A 26,311-nucleotide genomic window follows, 5' to 3' on the forward strand; every position below is an offset into this window, starting at 1 on the left:
GACGTCATCAAGATAGCACCAGGGATGGCAGCCTCGGTACAGTGCTCTTTAGACTTTCTCTGTTTTTGTTTATTATCTGTGTGTCTGGTTATTCAAACCCGATTACTTTAATTAGAGAAGAAGTGCTTAACATTAGGCAGTTAACTCAGATAAGTTTTTCACCAGTTTTCACAAACCCGTAATGTTTTTTGGAGTTCTTAGTTGGAGGAACAGCAGCTCTTTGCAAGACATGGAGGCAAAGCAGATGGGGGGAGCGGGCCAGTGTGCTAGTGAGGCTCCAAAAGCAGGAATTTTGATCTGCACTCAAGGAGAGTCACCTGACAATCTTAACTTCATGATGCCCAACAAAATAGATGAGCTGCTTCTTCTCAATGGGATGAACAAGGATGTTGCATGTTCTGCTGCCCTTCGTTTCACCAAAACATGGCTCAGTGAATCCACACCAGACAGCAGATTACATCTGCCAGTCTTACGCCTACACCAAGTGGATCGTGTTATGGCACTATCAGGAAAACTGAAGGGCAAAGGAATTTGCTTCTACATAAATGACGGTTGGTGTACAGATGACACAGTGTTAAGTAAATCTGCATCCCAAACTTGGGAGTCACTGTTCATAAACTGCAAGCCATTTTATTCACTGCATGAGTCTTCATCCTTTATCATAGTCAGTGTTTACATCCCACACCAGGCCAGCATGAATGGCGCACTGCAAACCCTGGCCGGCCAGATTACCGGCTTGAAGCAAAAACATACGGACTCACTTTTCATAATCCTTGGGGACTAACAGAGCAAAATTAAACCACAAACTACCAAAATATAGACGGCACATTAATGGTGCCACCAAGGAAAATAACACAATGGATCACTGCTATCCTTTCGGTCACTACCCAAATCTCATGACCATAGGTGAGAGTTGAAACATAGATTGACTGGTAAATTGAGAGCATTGCGTTCCGGCTCAGCTCCCTCTTCACCAAAACGGTCTGGTACAACGTCCGCATTACTGCTAATACTGCACCAATCTGCCTGTCAATCTCCCGCTCCATCCAACCCTCACCCGTGAACAAGACCCCAAGAAATTGAACTCCTTCACTTGAGGCAACAACTCATTCCCAACCCAGAGGGAGCAATCCACCATTTTCCGGAAGAGAACCATGGTCTCAGACTTGGAGGTGCTGACTCTCATCTCGGCCATTCCACATTCAGCTGAAAATCACCCCAGTATGTGCTGGAGGTCGTGTTCTGATGAAGCAAACAAAACCACATCATCTGCAAAGAGCAGAGTTGCAATTCTGAGGTTCCCAAAATGGACACACTCCTCACCTTGGCTGCGCCTTGAGATCCTGTCCATGAATATCACAAACAGAATCGGAGACAAGGGACAACCTTAGCAGAGTCCGACACCCACTGAAAACGTGTTTGACTTTGTGCCGAGAATGTGGACACAGCTCTCACTTTGGTTATACAAGGACCGGATGGCTTGCAGCAACTTCCCGGGTACCCCATACTGCCACAGTACCCCCCCCAGGGTGCCCCCGGGTACACAGTCCTAAGCCTTCTCCGAGTCTACAAAACACAGGTAGACTGGCTGGTCAAACTCCCATGCCCCCCTCAGCAAGGGTATAGAGTTGGTCCATTGTTCCACGGCCAGGACGGAATCTGCATTGTTCCTCCTGGATCCGAGGTTCAACTATCGGTCAGAGCCTCCTTTCCAGCACCCTAGAGTAGACTTTCCCAGGGAGGCTGAGCAGTGTGATGCCCCAATAATTGCACCCCCCCCCAATCAATTTTGTCAATTTCACATGATTAGCAAATCCATGTAAGAAAATAACTCTCATTGCAATTCCTTTGAAGATTGGCACTGCAATATAGTTTCCTCTTTGGATATTTTACGTAAGCTTGCTTTTAAGAAGGTTGACACCCAGGTTTCGCACAACGATGTACATGAGCCATCTGGTTTATGAGCTAGCTTTGACTTAATTGCATATTGCAATTAGCACACTGGAGGCCAGCAAATGTGAACAATCTGAGAACATGATAGGGTTCAAGCTGGACTGAGCTATGAAAGGTGAAACAATAACTAAATCAATGATATAAGCATATCAAAATATGTCATGTGAAAAATGTAAAGAATTTTATCCAATTCCAAGACAACATCAATCTGCTTTTGCTGAATGAGATTGTGACAGTACAAGATCTTCAACTATTTAAAGCCATGTTTTAAGTCTGAATTCCACTTGTGTACACCCAGAATGCCCCATAACCAACCAGATAGGTGGAAAATCATGATTATTACTGGAATGACCCTTTAAAGCTTGGAGGGTAGTCATATTTTGTGAACGTGTGCATCAGTTTAGTTTTTGCTTTAATCTACTGAAACTGTTATGGTTGTGTTAAGGAACATGGGTGAAATATTTACCAAAATGTGGTGTCCATCTGGAGACTTCCCAGCATATAGCAGGGTAGCTGGAGTCAGCCGCACTGAGGCCTGAAGAAAAAGGAACAATCACAACATCATGTCCTTTGAGAACAGGTAAAAACCAAGACACAGATCTAGCAATTGGTGGGTTAACCAAGACACAGATCTAGCAATTGGTGGGTTGGGAGAGGGATGAAGAAGGTGGGGTAAATAAATGAAACACATACACACACACACACACCCCATTGATTCCTGCTCAAGGAAAACTAGTGTTTTATACGGTTTGTGAATGTTTTAAAACAAAAAAGGCAGGGGCACTTTTGCAAGTGATATTGGGTAGTTTTTTTTTTGTGAGTGGGGGATGAGAAATATAAGCGTAGTTTACTTAACAAGTAGCTAAACCCTCGACCATTTTTTAGTGAGTTTGCTAACATCTACAGGTAAAAAAAACCCAAAGGTTAAACACATGGTAGGCTTGCCTTGGTACACTGTGATGTTAGCATAGCAGGATAAACACAGCTGCAGCTAAAAAAATTAGTAATGAGTCTGTTGGACGTAGATGTGCGAAAGAACCAGCATTGACAGGGCTCCAGACTAACATTTTTTTAATACCCCCCCCCTTTTGTTTCTCTCTCCAATTGTATCCAGCAGATTACTCCACTCTTCCGAGTTGTCCCGGTCTCTGCTCCACACCCTCTGCCGATCTGGGGAGGGCTGCAGACTACCACATGCCTCCTCCAATACATGTGGAGTCCCCAGCTGCTTCTTTTCACCTGACAGGAGTTTCGCCAGGGGGCCGTAGCATATGGGAGGATCATGCTATTCCCTCCAGTTTCCCCTCCCCCCCGAACAGGCGCCCTGACCGACCAGAGGAGGCGCTAGTGCAGTGACCAGGACACATACCCACATCCGGCTTCCCACCTGCAGATATGGCCAATTGTGTCGTTAGGGATGACCGACCAAGCCGGAGGTAACACAGAGGTATTCGACAGACTAACTTTTTACATTGGTTGCACTGGTGTGTTTAAAGTTCTCATTTAGGTGCACTAGCACATAATTTAGGTACACCCAAAATCCCCCCCGCTTTTGGCGCCACAATAATACAATCTAAGCATTACCTTACTTGTCAGCTCCTATACACATTGGTAATTTCTTAACACATGTAAATGATTGTAAATAGGAACAAAGGTGCAGATACATTTTTTCTATTTAAATCACAGCACTCAAAAAGAAATTGTAATAGCCTCAACTGTTTGAAATAAAACATGCTGATGCTTGACAAATTCATATAAATAAATCAAACTCAAATAACTCAAATGAAAGTTTGCTCTGCTCCCGAGTGCTTACGGAATATCTCCATCAGCTGGCCGGGGACAGGTGTAACAGTCATCACAGCACCCCCCCCCCCTTTTTCTCCCCAATTGTATCCGGCCAATTACCCCACTCTTCCGAGCTGTCCCGATCACTTCTCCACCCCCTCTGCCGATCCGGGGAGGGCTGCAGACTACCACATAAGACATGTGGAGTCGCCAGCCGCTTCTTTTCACCTGACAGTGAGGAGTTTTGCCAGGGGACGTAGTGCGTGGGAGGATCACGCTATTCCCCCCAGTTCCCCCTGCTCCCTGAACGGACGCCCCGACCGACCAGAGGAGGCGCTAATGCAGCAACCAGGACACATACCCACATTTGGCTTCCCACTCGCAGACATGGCCAATTGTGTCTGCAGGGAAGCCCGACCAAGCTGGAGGTAACACGGGGACTCGAACTGGCCATTCCTGTTTTGGTAGGTAACTGAATAGACCACTACGATACTCGGACACCCCCACAGCATTTTTCTTGATGAAAAAATAATTAATATTTCTCTACATTTTGAAATACCAGTACATTTTAAGGACTGTGATGTCTCACCACGGGCAACTACATTAACCAGTCGAATAAAGGGTCCGACCCGTTAAGAACATAAATGCCAGGGGGTGAAAAACAGACAATAAAATAAGCAAAAAAAAGAAGAAAAAAACCCACAATATACCCAGCAAGGCTACCAATTCTGTTCCCACAACAAAAATCCATTAAACAAAGTCATTGTTTTTACAGCCTTCTTATTGTAACTGATGTCACGCAGTGTATAAATAGAGGAAGTGTGCTTGGAATATTACATTGACACACTTCCTCTATTTATACACTGGGTGACATCATTAGTGATGTCACAGGATTAGACAAAGTATGGGGGAAGGTTAATTGGTTTATTAGATGTTTTATGTTGATTTGTGATTTGCAGGTAAATTTGCAAATCCTTTGTTATCCGGTAGGTTAAGTGAAGGCATTTTCAACATTATGGTTGAGAATGAATCACTTTATTATGTACCTGGTTTCAGGAGAGGTGTTGGCTTTACCTGCCACAGTGGTGCAGCCTAAACTCAGGTGCTGCTGATTGACTTGGAGTATTTAACCAGTTGCTTTGGCGTTGTAAGATGTCAGGATGTAGATGTGTGCACCTGATGTCAATCTGAGCTCAATTGAGTTTTATTCAGTTGAGCCAAGTTTACTGTAGATTTGTTTCTTTGCTTGGTACATATTCTTTTGTTTCACATGTAGCTACACCCTGTAAATAAATAATTTTTGTTAAATAGAAACAGTTTTGAGTCTGCCTCCTACATTTTAGCCACTCAGGCCAGGCTTCCCCAAAGTTGGTGGCAATCAAATGTCCCCCATCACCATTTGCAATTTCACATCTGTCATTTTTCACAAGGGAGGATATGAAAAATGGGAGGATGTGAAAAATGACAGCTTAGCCTTCTTAGACAAAGAACTTGCAACTGGTGATGAGGGACATTTGATTGTTGATGTTTACCGCAAACCAACACATACTGATCAGTACTTAAGGTTTGAGTCTCATCATCCACTGGAGCACAAACATATACGTATATATAGGAGTCATCAGGACACTGTACCACCGAACTGACAACGTTCCCACCAACACAGTGGCCAGGGAAGGGGAGAAATCCCACATTAAACAGGCCCTGTTTAAGTGTGGTTATCCTAACTGGGTGTTTGTCAAAGCCAGGAAGACGCCCAAACAGTGCACCAGCCAATCGAAGAGAGGAGAAGGACAACAGCTGTCTAAGCGTAAACCAGTGGTGATTATGTACACTACCGTTCAAAAGTTTGGGATCACCCAAACAATTTTGTGTTTTCCATGAAAAGTCACACTTATTCACCACCATATGTTGTGAAATGAATAGAAAATAGAGTCAAGACATTGACAAGGTTAGAAATAATGATTTGTATTTGAAATAAGATTTTTTTTACATCAAACTTTGCTTTCGTCAAAGAATCCTCCATTTGCAGCAATTACAGCATTGCAGACCTTTGGCATTCTAGCTGTTAATTTGTTGAGGTAATCTGGAGAAATTGCACCCCACGCTTCCAGAAGCAGCTCCCACAAGTTGGATTGGTTGGATGGGCACTTCTTGCGTACCATACGGTCAAGCTGCTCCCACAACAGCTCAATGGGGTTCAGATCTGGTGACTGCGCTGGCCACTCCATTACCGATAGAATACCAGCTGCCTGCTTCTGCTCTAAATAGTTCTTGCACAATTTGGAGGTGTGTTTAGGGTCATTGTCCTGTTGTAGGATGAAATTGGCTCCAATCAAGCGCTGTCCACTGGGTATGGCATGGCGTTGCAAAATGGAGTGATAGCCTTCCTTATTCAGAATCCCTTTTACCTTGTACAAATCTCCCACCTTACCAGCACCAAAGCAACCCCAGACCATCACATTACCTCCACCATGCTTAACAGATGGCGTCAGGCATTCTTCCAGCATCTTTTCATTTGTTCTGCGTCTCACAAACGTTCTTCTTTGTGATCCAAACACCTCAAACTTGGATTCATCCGTCCACAACACTTTTTTCCAGTCTTCCTCTGTCCAATGTCTGTGTTCTTTGCCCATCTTAATCTTTTTCTTTTATTGGTCAGTCTCAGATATGGCTTTTTCTTTGCCACTCTGCCCTGAAGCCCAGAATCCCGCAGCCGCCTCTTCACTGTAGATGTTGACACTGGTGTTTTGCGGGTACTATTTAATGAAGATGCCAGTTGGGGACCTGTGCGGCGTCTGTTTCTCAAACTAGAGACTCTAATGTACTTATCTTCTTGCTCAGTTGTGCAACGCGGCATCCCACTTCTTTTTCTACTCTGGTTAGAGCCTGTTTGTGCTGTCCTCTGAAGGGAGTAGTACACACCGGTGTAGGAAATCTTCAATTTCTTAGCAATTTCTCGCATGGAATAGCCTTCATTTCTAAGAACAAGAATAGACTGCCGAGTTTCAGATGAAAGTTCTCTTTTTCTGGCCATTTTGAGCGTTTAATTGACCCCACAAATGTGATGCTCCAGAAACTCAATCTGCTCAAAGGAAGGTCAGTTTTGTAGCTTCTGTAACGAGCTAAACTGTTTTCAGATGTGTGAACATGATTGCACAAGGGTTTTCTAATCATCAATTAGCCTTCTGAGCCAATGAGCAAACACATTGTACCATTAGAACACTGGAGTGATAGTTGCTTGAAATGGGCCTCTATACACCTATGTAGATATTGCACCAAAAACCAGACATTTGCAGCTAGAATAGTCATTTACCACATTAGCAATGTATAGAGTGTATTTCTTTAAAGTTAAGACTAGTTTAAAGTTATCTTCATTGAAAAGTACAGTGCTTTTCCTTCAAAAATATGGACATTTCAATGTGATCCCAAACTTTTGAACGGTAGTGTATGTGGCGGGAGTGTTGGAAAAGCTGAGACGCAAACCCCAAAACATGCTGCGCCAGAAGTTCGGGTCGGGTCCCCTGGCAAAAACAGAGAAATAAAGTGTATGCTGTTAAGTGTCAGGAGGATTGCAAACTCAGATGCAGACGTAGACCTGGATAAAGACACTGCATAGTTGGAACTGGGCGAGGCCGCCGCAAACGTGAGTTTGCGCCGCCATTTTCCCACACCGGAAGAGGTCACACCCATATTTGCATATGAAACTGGTCATTGGTTTCGGTCGTTAGGCATTGTACTGTATTGTCTATATGGGGTGTGGATACCTGCAGTCAGTTTAGACTGAAGATGCCACTTAGTTGAGTGAGGAAACATATCTGTCAATAAACGTTGTGTCCAAATGAACTGATTCCACCTTCTTAGGTTACCTTTGATGCGTCTTTACCACCTATTACAGCCATTATCCATTATCCAAGCCGCTTATCCCAATTGGGGTCGCAGGGATGCTGGAGCCTATCCCAGCAGTCATTGAGCGGCAGGTGGAGAGAGACCCTGGACAGGCCACCAAGCCATCACAGGGCCGACACATTCACGCCTAGGGACAATTTTAGTATGGCCGACTCACCTGACCTACATGTCTGGACTGTGGGAGGAAACTGGAGCACCCAGAGGGAAAAAAACAGGGAGAACATGCAAACTCCACACAGAGGATACCCCAGGATGACCCCCAAAATTTGACAAGCCCAGGGTTCGAACCCAGGACCTTCTTGCTGTGAGGTGACTGCGCTAACCACAGTGCCACCGTGCCACCCCCACCTATTACAACACCTCAGAAACATATAATTCACTCTTGCACCTTTAATAAGCAAACCCAGCCACTGAGGATGCACAAGCCAGTGCATTCTTAGTGCCGGTCCCAAGCCCGGACAAATGGGGAGGGTTGCATCCGGAAGGGCATCCAGTGTAAAATCTTTGCCAAATAGAATATATGCGGATCATATATACGATTTTCATACCGGATAGGTCGAAGCCTGGGTTACCAACAACCAACACTGGTACTGTTAACCAGCAGGGTGCCGGTGGAAACTATGCTACTGTTGGGCGAAGGAGAGGGGGAAGGTATGTCCAGAGGCAGCTGGAGAGGAGGAAAGGTAGGAGTGTGGAGGGGAGAGTCGGAACTTTGCAGGGCTGTCCCTAAAGAATGGTATAGGGGCGCAGCGCCACTATGATAATGCACCAGCGCCACCTTGTGTCCCCCCCTCAACAATTCTTACCGCAAATGTGAATATGTAGACAGTGGAATGACACGAACATCCAAATAATCTCAGATGCTGAACTGAGTAAACATCATGTAAAGGAATAAAATTTGCAACACTGATTACTGCTCCCACGGTGTAAATGTATTAACATCACACAATACAAGTGACGTATCGAGCAAGGCTCATCAGACAGCAACTGAATATGGAAAAACAGAATAGTTTTCACGTGACGTCACATTCATATTGGAACGTCCACCTGGCGGGAAAAACACTTCCCAAACGGCAGCATTACTGACCCATCCAGAACGAAAATACATATAACTGTCTGTACTTCTGTAAGCTTTCATCCTGGCATTAGTGTAAGGAGAGGGATTCTCCACAAGATATATGTAAACATCGCCAAATTAGAGCTCTGGCAGGGACTTCGCTGTTTTTAGAGACTGAAATGCTGCGGCGGGTGCTGTATATGGATCGCAAGTGTCCAAAACGTGTAGTTTGTTAATATATTTGTTTTCTTCTTTCGTAAGTTGATCCAAATAGTCGTTGCTTGGAACAGCTGGAAAATTGACAGTTCTGTGCTGCTGCTCTACAGAGTTTCCACTGTTGGCCACCGTGCTGGAACTTTGTTTTGCCCGCCAATGTCACATGACTGAAAACTATGGTTTGACACTGTTGATTGGATAAGATGCAGCTAGTTACCTAATGTGCATTTCTACCTGAGAATCCCGCAAAGGCGTTATCAAAGATTGTCCTCGGCTAGCTAATTAGCGACTGACTGTAGGCTAACGTTACTCTGTATTATGTTGAGCAAAAGTAAATGAAGCGGCGGCCCCAACGGTCCAAAACAAAAAACTTTGTAAGGTTTTTTTCGATCGCTGGTTACACCTGCTGTGCCAGTGATGTTGCCAGTGGCAGAGCAACCTGGCCCTGGAACCGAAGTCGAGGATACCGCGATTGCTAACATTACGTTAGCACCACCGTTGGCATCAACTAACAGCAGCAGCACTCGGCAGTTTGTCACACACGGTGAGACTGTGGAGGCTGACAAAGGAAAGAGGCTGTCAAAGTTCACAAGGTGAGTAATATTTTCTAGCTAACTATTATAGGCAGACGGATCTTCTAGGCAGATTTGTTTCACGACGTTGAACGTTCCCCTATCCCTAGGAGGGTTTTGCGCCGTTTGGAAAGGTTGACGTCCTTGAGAACGTTGGCTCCACTATCTCAATGCTGGGGTGTAGTTCAATGAACAAAAACTTCAGCGTCGAAACATTCCAACAAACTCACGAATGGTAACTGTAATGTTAACGTTAAACCAAACAAAATGTTCCTGCCCCTAGATAGATAGATTTGTGTGATGAATAAATGACAGTCAAATTCAATTAATTTGTCAGCTAGTAGGATAACATTAGACAGAAATACCTTATTGTCAAGCCCTGCATCTTATTTATACTTCTATCTTGGACAAAATTAGTGGACTTCCTTAGGTTCAATAGGTTGTCTTTTACTGTATTGGATTTTTGCATAGCCCTGGTTAGTTTACTTTTTTTACCATGTCAGATATAATTTTTTTCAACATTTCCAATTGAAACTATAGTATATTTTTATTTTATTTATAGCTCCAACAAGCACAGGGTTGGTTGGGATCCAGCATGGAAACAGGAGCTCCCATGGCTGTTAGAGACCAGTGATGAGTCCGGCAATGTGGTGGGGATGCTCTGTAGGGTCTGCAATTCCCACCAACAAAAACAGCGTAATGGGGAGAATTGCTGGTCAAAGGATCCTGTCTACACACTCAGGAAGGATGTCATCCGTTCCCACAATATGAAATCAGAGCAGCACAAGAAAGCTTTGCAGAAAGAAATGCAGCGGCTGGCATCTGAGGGATGGTGGGGCCGAGCAAGGCTTCCAATTGCAGGTGAGGCTTACAAAGTATTGCTTTCTCTGATGAGACATAACACATTCCTGTTTTGTTTTATTTATTTATTATGCATCTTCTACCTCTCAGGTGTCACTGCAGCACGACGCCATAAAAAAAGGCCATGGAGACCCTCTACAAGAGCCGCCACTCCCATAACGTGCATCACGCACTGGGCATAGGGCACCAACTGCCCTTTATTTATAATTTTCATAATGATTAATTATTTAAATTTAAGATGAAGCACAATTATAATTGGTATCATAAGACCATTATTGATAATACAGAGATATACATATTTCCTTGAAATAATCAAATGAATTATGGTGCCCCCCCTCCTCCTTCTTCCTATGGTCTGTGCGATTGCGCCTAACAAACACAAGCCTGGCGCTAACTTAAACGTTAGCTACACACTATGGCTTCAAAAAGGCAACAGGAATCGCGAGCAGAGAAGCGAAAAAAGAAGAAGTAGCGGGATGATGCTCGTGCTTCACTTGCAGGTATGTTTTAGAAATGTTAGTTCTTAAAATACTGTAAAGTGCTTAAATGTTAGCCTTGGAATGCATTACATACATTGCCTAATGGTGGGAAACAGCTTGAGGCAACCAGCTTGCTAAAGTTAGCAAGCTAAAGATTTTTTTCCCTAGGGGGGGGTTGTGGGGGTGTGGGTGTGGTTGGTAGTTTGTGCACCACCACACAGCAGGGGGGGCACCACAAAGCAATTACGCCTAGGGCACCCAAATGGTTAGCAGCAGTCCTGCCCTCTACTGGATGGCAAAGGAGGAAGTGGCCCACACCACTAAATTCTCCTCATTCATGGACTTTGCAAAAGACCACCTTGGTTGTGAGGTTCTAGCCCACCTACAGCAGGGTGGGAATGCAAGTTACAGGAGTAGGAGGATCCTGCAAGAGATGCTACAGGTATAATTTCAAAAAGATAGTTAAAATAACTTACATATACATTACATTTTATATTAATAATTGATTTAAATAGGAATCACAACATTAATGATGTGTTCTATTAGGTTTTGGCTCATTAGATCCGACTGGACCATGAGGCAGAGATGACAACATCACAGTTTGTGGGGCTCATGTGTGATGAGACAACAGACATCACCACCACTAAGGAGTTGGTGCTCCTCACAAGGTGTGTCTATACCTTTTTTTAACATGGGGAAATTGCCATAATTGCCAATGCAAGGTCTCTTACAGATATATCTCTGTTCAGGCTGGTTGACTCCAATGGCCAGGCCAAAAGCACCTTTGCCAAGGTAATCCCACTTCAAGATGGCACTGCGGGCACAATTGCTGCAGCTCTGAAGACCAGACTCCAGGAGAAGAATATCTCCATCAAGAAGGTGATGGGCTTCGGCAGTGATGGAGCTGCAGTGGAATGACAGATGGGTTGAAGGTGGAAGTGGGATTACATCAAGGATTGGCTCTGAGCCCTTTCTTGTTTGCAATGGTGATGGATAGGTTGACAGACAAGATCAGGCAGGAGTCTCCATGGACGATGATGTTCACTGATGATATTGTGATCTGTACTGAGAGTAGGGTGCAGGTTGAGGAGAGCCTGGAGAGGTGGAGGTATGCACTGGAGAGGAGAGGAATGAAAGTCAGTAGGAGCAAGACAGAATACCTATGTGTGAATGAGAGGGAGGACAGTGGAATGGTCAGGATGCAAGGAGTGGAGGTGACGAAGGCATATGAGTTTAAATACTTGGGGTCAACTGCCCAAAGTAATGGGGAGTGCAGGAGAGAGGTGAAGAAGAGAGTGCAGGCAGGGTGGACTGGGTGGAGAAGAGTGTCGGGAGTGATTTGCGACAGAAGGGTACCAGCAAGAGTTAAAGGGAAGGTTTACAAGATGGTTATGAGACCAGCTATGTTATATGGTTTGGAGACAGTGGCACTGATGAAAAGACAGGAGGTGGAGCTGGAGGTGGCAGAGTTGAAGATGCTAAGATTTTCATTGGGAGTGACTAAGAAGGACAGGATTAGGAACGATTATATTAGAGGGACCACTCAAGTTGGACGGTTTGGAGACAAAGCAAGAGAGGCAAGATTGAGATGGTTTGGACATGTGTGGAGGAGAGATGCTGGGTATATTGGGAGAAGCATACTGAATATGGAGCTGCTAGGAAAGAGGATAAGAGGAAAGCGAAAGAGAAGGTTTATGGATGTGGTGTGGGAAGACATGTAGATGGCTGGTGTGATAGAGGAAGATGCAGAAGACAGGAAGAAATGGAAACGGATAATCTGCTGTGGTGACCCCAACGGGAGCAGCCGAAAGTAGTAGTAGATCTTTAATAAGCAGTCAGCAGCCATGTTTTCTAGTTACTTTTCCAGTCAGGCCAGCCTCCCTCCTCACTTCGCCAACATTAATGACCAAGCTAGTTGGTTTAATGATTTGTGTACATCTGCCCCTTTTCGGCTACACATACTTCCAGGGCTGTCCCAATTATTAACAAACCCTTGGATCAATGAAAGCATCCATCAAAAAAGAAGGGACTATAGGAAGGCCGAAAGCAGATGGAAAAAAATTTACTCTTGAAGTTCAGTAACTCCACATGAAGGGGTTATTATTGAATTTGAATCAAACTATTAAAGATTTGAGAGCTGCTTACTTCGCTGACTTGACTGATAGTAATAAACATAAAGCTAGGTTTCTGTTTAGTACTATCAATCAGCTTGTGAATCTCTCTCTTCCTACTATTTCCGCCTATTCTGCTATTTACTGCGAAAATTTCTTGTCCTTTGTTGACAAGGTCAATGGACTAAGGTCCAATTTTACCCCCACTGCCCACCCCCTTTCCACCATCCGATTTTAATGTCGGAATTTACTCCTGTTTTTCTGCAGTTCCTTGTAAATACTGTAGCCCTTATGTGTCACTCCTCCAGTCCCTGTGATAAGAGTTCTGACAAAATTTTAAAAATCCATCCTCCCTGGTTTAGGTCCCTGCCTGCTCTCAATTATCAACTGCTCAGTCACATCCAGGACCATACCTGACTGTTTCAAAATTGCCTGTGTTCAGCCCCTACTAAAAAAAAAACCCTCTCTCTACCAACATGGGGATTCGATGCAGCGATCCCTGCGTTACCTCCGGCTTGGTTGGGCATCCTACAGACACAATTGGCCATGTCTGTGGGTGGGAAGCCGGATGTGGGCGTGTGTCCTGGTCACTGCACTAGCGCCTCCTCTAGTCGGTCGGGGCACCTCTTCGGGGGACGTAGCATGCCTCCGACATGCTACGTCCCCATGGCAAAACTCCTCACTGTCAGGTGAAAAGAAGCGGCTGGCGACTCCACATGTATGGGAGGAGGCATGTGGTAGTCTGCAGCCTTCCGGGGATTGGCAGAGGGGGTGGAGCAGCAACCAGAACAGCTCGAAAGAGTAGGGTAATTGGACAAGTGCAATTGGGGGGGGGGCCTTCTCTTGATCCAGCAAGGGTAGAGAATTAGAGACAGATTTTTAAACCTTCTTTTTTATCCAAAATCATTGAAAAATGTGTTGTGGACCAAATCCTGCAGCTGACTGAGGGTCGTAAAATTTTCAATAAATTTCAATCTGGCTTTCATCATAAGCATAGTACTGAGACTGCATTATTAAGAGTGTCCAATGACATTCTTATGCATGCTGATAAAGGTGAATATTCTATTCTTTTTCTTCTAGATTCAACCGCTGCCTTTGATACCATCAATCATGGCATCTTACTTGATAGGTTGGGGAACTGGGTTGGCATTTCTGATACAGCGTTAAATTGGTTTCGCTTTTACCTGATTAATAGATATTTTAATGTTTGTATTAATAATTTGTATCCTCGTCAGCTCCTCTACTGTGTGGAGTCCCTCAGGGGTCTGTCCTTGGACCAATCCTCTTCTCCTTTATACATGCTTCCTCTGGGTCATTTGTTTAGTCACTTTCAACACATGTCATACCACTATTGTGCCAATGATACTCAAATCTATTTCTCTGCCAAACCCAATAAACTGAATCAACTGTCCTCCCTCCATGATTGCTTAGCTGCCACCAAAGACTGGATGTCCCTTAATTTCCTCCATCTAAATCCCGACAAAATTGAAGTTCTCTTAATTGCTCATGAGAACTTTACCACTGCAGTTGATCCGTTTATTTGTCCACTTCATTCAAACATCAAACCAACCGCTAAAAATCTTGGTATTATATCTTTAAACAGAATATCTCTTTTGATCACTGTGTTACTAAACTTGACCAATCCCGTTTTCTTCAGCTAAGAAATACTGCAAAAATCAGATTACTGTAACTCCCTCTACTCTTGCCTCAACCAAGCTACTTTAAATAGTCTACAGTTGGTTCAGAATGCAGTTGCTAGACTAACTAGAAGTAGCCATAAGCCTCATAATACCCCTATTCTTGCATCCCTCCATTGACTTCCCGTAAAATTCAGAATAACCTACAAGATCTTATTGATTGAATTTAAAGCACTGCATGATCTTGCCCCCCGGTTACATTTCTGATATTCTCATTCCAATTCCAACTGCAAAACAAAAGGTGACAACACCTCTGCAGTTTTAGCCCCAAGTCTCTGGAATAATCTTCCCTAATCCATTACATTTGCTGAATCTCTGGACTGTTAAGTGGCTTCTAAAACCCCATCTTTTCAGGCAAGCCTTTTCATAGATCCCCATCCCTGGCTTCTGTTTTGGTTCATTTTTAGTTTGATCTTTTACTCCCTATGCCATATTTTATATTCATTCAATTTATTTTATGTATTTACTCGTATTTTCTGTATTGAGAGTAAACCACTTTGTAACTGCTTTTAAAAGTGCTATAATAAATAAAAATGTACTTACTTACATCAAAGATCGGCTCTGAGCCCTTTCTTGTTTGAAATGGTGATAAACAGGTTAACAGACAAGATCAGGCAGGAATCTCCGTGGACTATGATGTTCGCGGATGACATTGTGACATTCTGTAGTGAGAGTAGGGAGCAGGTTGAGGAGAGCCTGGAGAGGTGGAGGTATGCACAGGAGAGAAGAGGAACGAAAGTCAGTAGGAGCAAGACGGAATACAATAATGAGAGGGAGGAAGTTGAAATGCGAGGATGCAAGGAGTAGAGATAACAAAGGTGGATGAGTTTAAAAACTTGGGGTCAACTGTTCAAAGTAACAGGGAGTGTGGAAGAGAGATGAGGAAGAGACTGCAGGAAGGTTGGAGTTGGATGGCAAATAGTTTCAAGAGTGACTTGCGACATAAGGGTACCGGCAAGAATTTAAAAGAAGGTTTACAAAATGGTAGTGAGACCAGCTATGTTGCATGGTTTGGAGACAATAGGAATGATGAAAAGACAAAGAGGCAGAGTTGGAGGTGGCAGAGTTGAAGATGCTGAGATTTTCATTGGGAGTGATGAAGAAGGACAGGATTAGGAATGAGTATATTAGCGGAACAGCTGACATTGGACAGTTTGGAAACAAAGAAAGAGAGGCAAGACTGAGATGGTTTGGACATTGGACATATGCAGAGGAGAGATTCTGGGTATATTGGTAGATGGCGGTATCAGGCAAGAGGAAAAGATGAAGGCCAAAGAGGAGGTTTATGGATGTGGTGAGGGAGGACATGCAGGTGGCTGGCATGACAGAGGAAGATGCAAAGGACAGGAAGAGATGGAAACGGATGATCCACTGTGGCAACCCTAATGGGAGTAGCCAAAGGAAGTAGTAGTAGCAGTTTAAATGAGCATGAGTGTTTTATTCTGCCTATCATTTTCTCCAAGGAATTTTATATTCATTTATTTTATTTATTTAGTTTAATTCCCTTTTCTCTTTAGTCAACATCTGTTGTCTTAAATGTGCTCTGTAAATAAATTGCTGAGTTGATTTTGGCTATTTACATTATCACCATTTTACTCAAGCTACTTGGATTTTACTCAAGCTGGTTGTATCAAGATTTAGGTTGAAAAAGGGAAGTGCATGGTTGTGTAATTACACAGGGTGAGAGTTCATTTTGATTTTTTTCTAATCTCTAAAATTTTGCTGTTTCTTAGATGGCAAGTCCAAAAAGGCAGGCCCTGGTGAGGCAAAAGAGGCCCTGGACAGTATCAAAGTTGATGCCATAATGAGTATGTTATTTAGTGTATGTCTAGTTGTTCTTGGGTTGATGTCCCCAAGCACAGCTAAGGTGCCTGTATATTGGCAAGAATGTAGCAATAGATTCATGTATCATGACATAAGTTACATGATTCAATGGACCTCATTTGTTAGTTAAAGTCATGCTAAATCAAATGTGACCCAAAAACAAGTGAAATATCAATTCAGTGATACCATCAGTATTTATTAGTTTCATCTTTGGCGTATCAGTGTAACCAGATTTGCACGTGGGTAGGACGTGGTGTAGATTTGAGCGGACCCTTTCAACAATCCAAATAATCCCTTAATTTCAATAAAATTGTCAACATCCTCTTCAGTTTTAATTCACAATTGTTCGTGAACTAAAAAAAAAAAACTTCCTGGATTAATTATTTCTGTTTTAGATGTCTTAAAAGCCTGCTGCATGCATTGTATGAACATATTGTAACAAAAGAATTAACTCTAAAAAACATCAAAAATATGTCAAAGTAATTTATCTAATTAAACATTCATAACTAAAGGTAATTCTCCTCTGAATACTGTGCTGATTTGTGGCAATTTCTTTTTTTCCCTGCAGAGGCAGGACTCCAGACTAAATTATAGTTATTGTGGTTCAGTGCAGCATTTTTACAAAACTGTAAAACTAACATTTTGTGGTCAGAGTTTTAAACAGAGTCATGTGGAGTTTTATGCAGTTTGACGTAGTTTCTACTACTAGTTTACTGTTTTGAACATCATTATACTGGCTTTCACAGAATTAGTACAATAAAAAGTATTGCAAAGCTCAAATTTATCAATATTTTCTTAAAACCCCCTGGTTTCCCATGGTCCTGCAGTACATACTAGGGAGCAAATGTGCCATTGAGTACACAATCACGCGTTACAAATGCATACTGAAGACAGCATACATTTAGTGTGCTTGCTTCAGCAAAGTAGCACGCTGTACATTCTTGTCTTGCTGCATATGCAATAATCCAGGTAAGAAAATCAAAGAAGGTTGAATCAGTTCACCTGAACACAACGTTTATTGACATACTACATGTTTCATCACTCATCTAAGTGACATCTTCAGTCTAAACTGACTGCAGGTATCCCCACCCCTTTTTAACAATACAGTACAATACAGTGCCTAACAACCGAAACCAACGACGAGTTTCATGTGCAAATATGGGTGTGACCTCTTCCGGTCTGGGAAAATGGCGGCGCAAACTCACGTTTGCGGCGGCCTCGCCCAGTTCCAACTATGCAGTGTCTTTATCCAGGTCTACGTCTGCATCTGAGTTTTTTTGTCATCGTGTGAAGAATTATGTCTGTGATCATCGATTTCATTTGAGGGCTGGGTGAGCTGGCGTTGGATCAGCTGGGAGAGCTTGGTCTGTTGCGTCCTGTGGGCCGAGGGACCACAGCCCTACCTGGAGCTGTGCCCAAAAAGGAAACATCGAGGGTGGTCTGACAGGATGCGGAAGCAGGGCAGGCTAAGCTAACTGCTAGCCCATGCAGACCGGGGGTTCCGATAACACTGAGGGCAATCTGGTGGCGGCTTCGCCTAGCATCAACTGTGCAGTGTTTTGTCTGCGTCTGTGTTTGTATTGTCGTGTGGAGTGTGGGGGAGGTGTATCAAAGATGTCTGACTGGGAGAGCTTGGTCTGCTTTGTCTGGTGGGCCCAGGGACCACGGCCCCTGCCTGGAGCTGTGCCCGAAGAGGAAACACCGAGGGCGGTCTGACAGGACGTGGAAGTGGGGAAGGCTAAGCTAACTGATAGCCCATGCAGACCAGCAGTTCCAACATTCATCCTGGCTGGCATTCATCCTCTGGACAGTGAAATGAGATTTTTTTGGACTGTGTTACAAATTTACTGAATGGATTGTGTTGTTGACTGAGGGTTTGGTTTTTTTTTTTTTTTTTTTTTTTTTTTTGCTTTGTTCTCTCCGTTTTTGTATGTTTTTGGCAGTGTCGTTTTGTTTTGGATATGTGTTTTTTGTCTTTTGTGTTGCACTGCTGTGGGCTGGGAGAAACAAAATTTCGTCGTATAATCTGTGATACAAAATTCTATCAATAGCAGTGTCCTGTTCTAACAGCTTCAGACAATCTTATCACTTTTGTCTTGTAGGCAGTGGTTACAACAAAGTTATGACATTACTTAGTGACATAAATACTTATTAGCCCCTGAAACGAGATCCAGGCAGTGACTACAAGAAAAAGGTGATAGATTGTCTGAAGCAGTTATAACAAGACAATCACTTTTTTCACTTTTTTTTCCACAAAAGCCAACAAACTAACACCAAATTTGAGCAAACCAAAATTTATAATCTTTGGGAATCCATCTACCAACTCAGACAAGAAACTCATGATAAATGATGTAGAAATCAAAAAAGTACCTGAAATTAAATTTATCTGAGTATTAACAGACAAGAAATTAAGTTGGAAGCCACACATAAATTATATTAAAACTAGGTGTCCAGGTAGCGTAGCGGCCTATTCCGTTGCCTACCAACATGGGGCTTGCCGGTTCAAATCCCCGCGTTACCTCCGGCTTGGTCGGGCATCCCTACAGACACAATTGGCCGTAGCCGGATGTGGGTATGTGTCCTGGTCGCTGCACTAGCGCCTCCTCTGGTCAGTTGGGGCGCTTGTTCAGGGGGGGCGGGAATTGGGGGGAATAGCATGATTCTCTCATGCACTACGGCCCCTTGGCGAAACTCCTCACTGTCAAGTCAAGTCACGTCAAGTCAATTTTATTTGTATAGCCCAATATCACAAATTACAAAATTGCCTCAGTGGACTTAACAGCAACACAATATCCTGTTCTTAGACCCTCTCATCGGATAAGGAACAACTCCCTACAAAAACCCTTTAACAGAGAAAAAAATGGAAGAAACCTCAGGGAGAGCATCAGACGAGGGAGTTCTCTCCCAAGACGGACAACGTGCAATGGATGTTGTGTTTACACAACACAATATTGAAACAGGATAAACAGAATTATAATGAACTTATAAAATTTATGAAGAATATGATGCACAGGACGCCAAGCAGTCATCTGTCAGGTGAAAAGAAGTGGCTGGCGACTCCACATGTATCGGAGGAGGCAAGTGGTTGTCTGCAGTCCTCCCTGGATCGACAGAGGAGGTGAAGCAGTGACTGGGACAGCTCGGAAGAATGGGGTAATTTGCCAAGTACAATTGGGGAGAAAAAAATTATATTATAGCTAAAATATCCAATTCATTTGCAATACTGAACAAAGTCAAAGATCTACTAAATCAAGCTTCCCTATATGCATCGTACTATTCCCTCCATTCTCCCATACATTACCTACTGTGTGCAAGTGTGGCGGAACACATAAAAAACAAACACAGATCCAATCTTCAACCTCCAGAAAAGAGCTATACGAATTGTAAACAAAACAAAACAAAAAAAGACAAAAAAAATTAAAAAACAAAAAAAAAAAAACACATGCACTTTTTAGTGCATGTGTTTTATTTACTAAAAGCACTAAAATTTAAAGATCTGGTTGATTTTAAAACTATTCAAATTATATACAGAGTAATAAATAAACAACTATCTATTAGTATCCAAGAGTTGTTGCAACTGAGAGAAAGTAAACACAATATGAGAGGAACCTGTACATTCAAAAAAGGACAGATGCAAAACATCACTGCTACAACAAGGGAGCTGATTCATGGAACAACTACAATGATGAGCTGAAAACATGTGGAACTTCATCTGAGCTAAAAAGACTACAGAAACAAAATATTGAATGGTTATACGAGATAGACCAGTGACCAGTTTGGTTTTTTTTTAGGATCCAAATGGGTTGATTTGTTTGAGTCGACTGACACAGATATCACGGACACTGATGGCTGTAAATTGAACTTTCATTTTCTATTATGAATGCATGAATAGTATTAAAGGGGTAGGGCTAGAAAAGTTTTCAACTTTTCACCCCTTTTGAACAGGATCGGTATTATCCGAGTTGCTTATTTGTCGCTTAGATGTGCCGATGATTTTGTTTTGTTATCTTTAATATGTTCAATAAAATTGACTGATTGACTGACATAAGAAGGCTAAACTGTAATTTTTCTTCCTGGTGAACTCGATGTGGTTGTCCACAGAGTTAATGCGGTCGGTGAAATGTGTTACCTCCTGAGATTTAATTTTAACCCAGGTGTCATCCATAAATCTGAACCAATGGCTAGGTGGTGTCCCTGGATAGGAGCTCCATCTGGTATTTCTATACTAGATCGAACTCAATTTCCTCTCGGGGTATACCGATCCTGAAATCTGATTTATGATCCGCATATTTGATTTATCAAAGGTTTTATACTGGATGCCCTCACTGACATAACCCTCCCTGACATAACCCTCCTCATTTATCCGAGCTTGGTACTGGCACTAAGAATGCACTGGATTGTGCATCAAAACTTTTCATTTGGATTTTTTTACTCCTGATTTTAGCAAATTATTTTTTTGAAAAGAATTCAATACCTTCCAAATCAGTTACAAAACCCAAACTAGCACTACACATTAGAGGGCTCCCTTCTGGCCATAGTACTACTTTTAAATTTGGATTTTTTTTCCTCTATCTGATTTTGGTAAAATTTTATTGAGGAAAAAATTCAATAGATTCCATACTGGATAGAACAAACCAAAACCATCACTACAAATTGGAGGGTGCCCTTCTGGCCATACTACAACTTTTAAATTTGCAAAGTGTTCCTCAGTCTAATTTTGCTGAATTTATTTACGGGAAAAAAAATCAAATAGCTTCCAAACCACTTATAGGAGACAGCCCAAACCAGCACCACACATTAGAGGGTGCCCTCCTGGTCATACATCTTTTAAATTTGTGACTGTTCCTCGGTCTAATTTCGCTGAATTTTTTTAAGGAAAAAATTCAATAGCTGCCTAACCAGTTATAGGCGACAACCCAAACCAGGAGCACACATTAGAGGGCGCCCTACCGGCCATACTCCAACTTTTAAATTTGGATTTTTTTTCCTCCGTCTGATTTTGGTGAATTTGTTTTCTTTCTAACAGAAAATATTCAATACCTTCCAAGACAGTTATGAGAGACAACCCAAACCAGCACCACACATTTGAGGGCACCCTTCTGGCCATACTACAACTTTTAAATTTGGAAACTGCTCCTCGGTCTAATTTTACTAAATTGTTATACAGAAAAAAATCAATAGCTTCCATGTCGGTTATAGTAGACAATCCAAACCAGCACCAGACATTAGAGAGCGCCCTTCTGGCTATACTACAACTTTTGAGTTTGGAAACTGCTCCTCGATCTAATTTTGCTGAATTTTTTTTCAAGGAAAAAAATTAAATAGCTTTCAAACCATTTATAGGAGACAACCCAAACCAGCACCACACATTAAAGGGAGCCCTCCTGGCCACACTGCAACTTTTAAATTTGAAGTTTTTTTTAGATTTTATTTTGGTGAATTTTTTTGGGAAAAAATTCAATATCGTCCAAACCAGTTATAGGAGATAACTAAAAGCAGCATTACATATTAGAGGATGCCCTTCTGGACATACTACAATTTTTCATTTGGAAACTGTTCGTTTGCCTAATTTTGCTAAAAAACTTTTTTTTTTTTTTTACAGAAAAAAATTCAAGGTGTTCTCAATTATTAGGTGGAACATGTGAAAACTAGTACCACATAATAGATGGCTCCGTCCTGTCCATATTACAGCCTTAAAATAAAATGTAATCTACTGGCCATTATAATGGCCTACCGATCTTTCTACAAATCCTATGTTTGAAAGTGGACACAGAGGTTCTCTGCCAAGACGGTTATGGCACTAAGACCTACACTTTCACAGAGTCCAGTTTAACAGCTCAAAGGGTCCCCATACTAAAGTTTTTGTTTTGGGAAAATTCGACATGTTTATTGTGGTTCAAATTAATTCGAAATACAATTCAGGACTAGAAACTACCCAAAAGCATTCTGTGGAATTTTGCATTGTGGTGGTACTTTCGTCTGCTTCCATTAGGGGTCACCAAAGCGGATCATCCTTTTCCATCTCTTCCTGTCATCTGCGTCTTCCTCTGTCACACCAACCACCTGCATGTTCACCCTCCCTCACCACATCTATAAACCTCCTCTTTGGCCTTCTTCTTTTCCTCTTCCCTGGTAGCTCTACATTCAGCATCCTTCTCCCAATATACCCAGCATCTCTCCTCCACACATGTCAAAACCATCTCAATCTTGTCTTGCTTGTTTTGTCTCCAAACCGTCCAACCTGAGCTGTCCCTCTAATATAATCGTTCCTAATCCTGTCCTTCTTCGTCACTTCCAACAAAAATCTTAGCATCTTCAACTCTGCCACCTCCAGCTCCATCTCCTGTCTTTTCATCAGTGCCACTGTCTCCAAACCATACAACATAGCTGGTCTCATTATCTCTTTATCTTAACTATTGTTGGTATTGTTGCAAGTCACTCCTGACACTCTTCACCCGGCCTCCATTCTTTTCTTCGTCTTTCTTCTGCACTCCCCATTAATTTGAACCATTGACCCCAAGTATTTAAACTCATCTACATTTGTCACCTCCACTCCTTGCATTCTCGCCATTCTGCTGACCTCACTCTCATTCACGCATATGTATTCCGTCTTGCTCCTACTGACTTTCATTCCTCTTCTCTCCAGTGCATACCTCTACCTCTCCCGTCTCTCCTCAACCTGCACCCTACTCTCGCTACAGATCACAATGTCATCCACAAACATCATAGTCCACAGAGACACCTGCCTGATCTTGTCCATCAAACTGTCCATTACCATTGCAAACAAGAAAGGGCTCAGAGCCAACCCTTGATATAATCCCACCTCCACCTTGAATCCATGTGTCATTCCAACCGCATACCTCATCACTTTAACACTGCCCTCATACATATCCTGCACCACTCCTACATACTTCACTGCCACTTCCAACTTCCTCATACAATACCACACCTCCTCTCTCGGCACCCTGTCATATGCCTGCTCTAAATCCACAAAGACACAATGTAACTCCTTCTGACATTCTCTATACTTCTGAATTAAGATTCTCAAAGCAAACATTTCATCTGTGGTGCTCTTTCGTGGCATGAAACCATACTGCTGCTCGCTAATCATCACCTCTCCTCTTAACCTAGCTTCTATTACTCTTTCCCATATATTCATGCTGTAGCTGATCAACTTTATACCTCTGTAGTTGTTACAGTTCTGCACATCGCCCTTGTTCTTGAAAATCGGTACCAGTATACTACTTCTCCACTCCTCAGGCATCCTCTCATTTTCCAAGACTTTGTTAAACAATCTAGTTAAAAACTCCACTGCCATCGCTCCTAAACACCTCCATGCTTCCACAGGTATGACATCAGGACCAACCGCCTTTTCACTCTTCATCGTCTTCATAGCTGCCCTCACTTCAAAGAGGATGAAGAGTGGAAAGGCAGTTGGTCCAGATGACATACATGTGGAGGCATGGAAGAATTAGGGTTATTATTATTAATCAATGTTAATGTGAAATTCAATGGCTGGTGCCCCGTTGTTGGAGCCCATCTTTATCCACCTCTGAGGTATGCAACTTAGAATGGTGTAGTCATGTTTTGATAGCTAACACCTCTTCTAGAAGGCTATTAAAATTGACAAATGTTATTGTTATTTATTTCAATCACCCCCGATCTATAATGGTGAGTGATACTGCCTGAATACCTTGGCCTGTGCCCTACACAAACTAAGAAATTGTTCTGGCTAAGGTACACAATTATCCAATTACAGTGGGATACTCTCATCTCAGCTAGTGGATTGTCTACATGGTATGTCACAGTGAACCAGCTGAGAAAGAATATGAGCAACTGCTCACAGAACCTTCTGTAGTATTTGTTCTGCAGCCTTGGCATGTTGAAAATAGTGATTTCCCCTAAATACAGTTGCAATCAAAATTATTCAACCCCCATTGCATATTAGGTTTATTGGCAAAATGTACAATTTTTCAGCTGTTTGCAATAAGCAAATTACACAATAACAGTTTAAATAGTTCAATAAAACTAATATTACAAGGGTTTTATCCAAATTCAACACAAAATGTTACTTTTAATGACTACTGCAGTCTCAAAATTATTCAACCCCCTGAATAGAATCCCTCATAAGAGCACACATTTGCAAATCAGGTGTTGTCTCAAGCACATCTGATGCAACTAATCAAGGGCTTCACTGGTTGCATCAGGTGTGCTTGAGATAGAACACAACACATACCTGAACTGGCTAGGGGTTTGATGACGGTGATGTTTGATTACATGTTAGAAATATGGCTAAGTCAAGAGAATTGTCCAAAACGTTAAGAGATGAGATCATTGCCTTGCATAAACAAGGAAAAGGATACAAAAAGATAGCAAAGGCACTGACTGTTCCTAGAGATACAGTTGGAAGCATAGTTCGCAAGTTCAAAGTTAAAGAAACAGTGGCTACACTACCTGGACATGGCAGAAAGAGGAAGCTATCAATGGCTACCACCAGATTCCTGAGGAGGCAGGTGGACAAAAACCCTCGAGTGACTGCAAAAGACCTGCAGCGAGACTTGGTGGCAGCAGGCACTGAGGTTGCAGTTTGCACAGTAAGGCGCATACTAAACGCTGAAGGGCTCCATGCCTGAACTCCAAAACGTACACCACTACTGACCCAAAAGCACAAGAAAAGTCGGCTCCAATATGCTCAAAACCATATAAATAAGCCAAAGAGGTTTTGGGACTCTGTTCTGTGGAGCATGAAACAAAACTGGAACTTTTCGGGCCTATGGATCAGCGGTACGTCTGGAGGAGGAAGAATGAAGCATACGCTGAAAAGAACACCCTGCCAACAGTGAAGCATGGCGGTGGCTCGGTGATGCTCTGGGGCTGCTTTGCTTCCTCTGGCACTGGAAACCTGCAGTGTGTGGAGGGCAAGATGGATTCAATCAAGTATCAGGAAATCCCAGGAGAAAACATCATGCCATCTGTGAGGAAGCTGAAGCTTGGGCGTCATTGGACTTTGCAACAGGACAATGATCCCAAGCATACCTCAAAGTCCACCAAGGCTTGGTTACAGAAGAAGTCCTGGAAGATTCTAGAGTGGCCGTCACAGTCGCCTGACTTGAACCCCATAAAAACCTCTGGTGGTATTGGAAGAAGGCGGTTGCAGCACGCAAACCCAAGAATATTAGTGAATTGGATGCCATTGCCCATGAGGAATGGGCTGAGATTCCTCAGGAACGCTGCCAGAAGCTGGTGTCTGGCTATGCATCATCTTTGCAGCAGGTCATAACAGCAAAAGGGTGCTCTACACTAAGTACTAAAGACGCTTGTCATGAAGGGGTTGAATAATTTTGAGACTGCAGTAGTCATTAAAAGTGGCATTTTGTGTTGAATTTGGAGAAACCACTTACAACATTAGTGTTGAGCTGTTTAAATTGTTCTTGTTTGATTTATTAATTGCAAACAACTGACAAGTTTGTAAATTTTGCCAATAAACCTAATTTGCAGTGGGGTTGAATAATTTTGATTGCAAATGTAGTATATGTTCCCATGAAAAAGCATCCATCCATCCATCAATTATCTGAACCGCTTATCCTGCTCTGAAGGTCACAGGGATGCTGGAGCCTATCCCAGCAGTCATTGGGCGGCAGGCGGGGAGACACCCTGGATAGGCCGCCAGGCCATCACACAGGGCCCACACACACACACACACACACACACACACACACACACATCTAGGGGCAATTTAGTATGGCCGATTCACCTGACCTACATGTCTTTGGACTGTGGAAGGAAACCCACGCAGACACGGGAAGAACATGCAAACTCTACACAGAGGATGACCTGAGTTGACCCCCAA

The 26,311-nt window shown here is 42.8% G+C and overlaps 1 protein-coding gene across 1 annotated transcript in view; it reads right to left on the reverse strand.

Annotated features, from left to right (window-relative positions):
• The window catches only part of LOC130131986 (3-methyl-2-oxobutanoate dehydrogenase [lipoamide] kinase, mitochondrial-like), a 100,892-nt gene that overhangs the window by 63,751 nt on the left and 10,830 nt on the right, over positions 1-26,311 (reverse strand). Inside the window, exon 2 of the mRNA XM_056301705.1 lies at positions 2,420-2,488. Coding sequence (XP_056157680.1) covers positions 2,420-2,488 — 69 coding nt within the window. The remainder of the gene's footprint in view (positions 1-2,419; positions 2,489-26,311) is intronic.

Source organism: Lampris incognitus, unplaced genomic scaffold (genome assembly GCF_029633865.1).
Source record: "Lampris incognitus isolate fLamInc1 unplaced genomic scaffold, fLamInc1.hap2 H_4, whole genome shotgun sequence".
Classification (NCBI taxonomy): domain Eukaryota; kingdom Metazoa; phylum Chordata; class Actinopteri; order Lampriformes; family Lampridae; genus Lampris; species Lampris incognitus.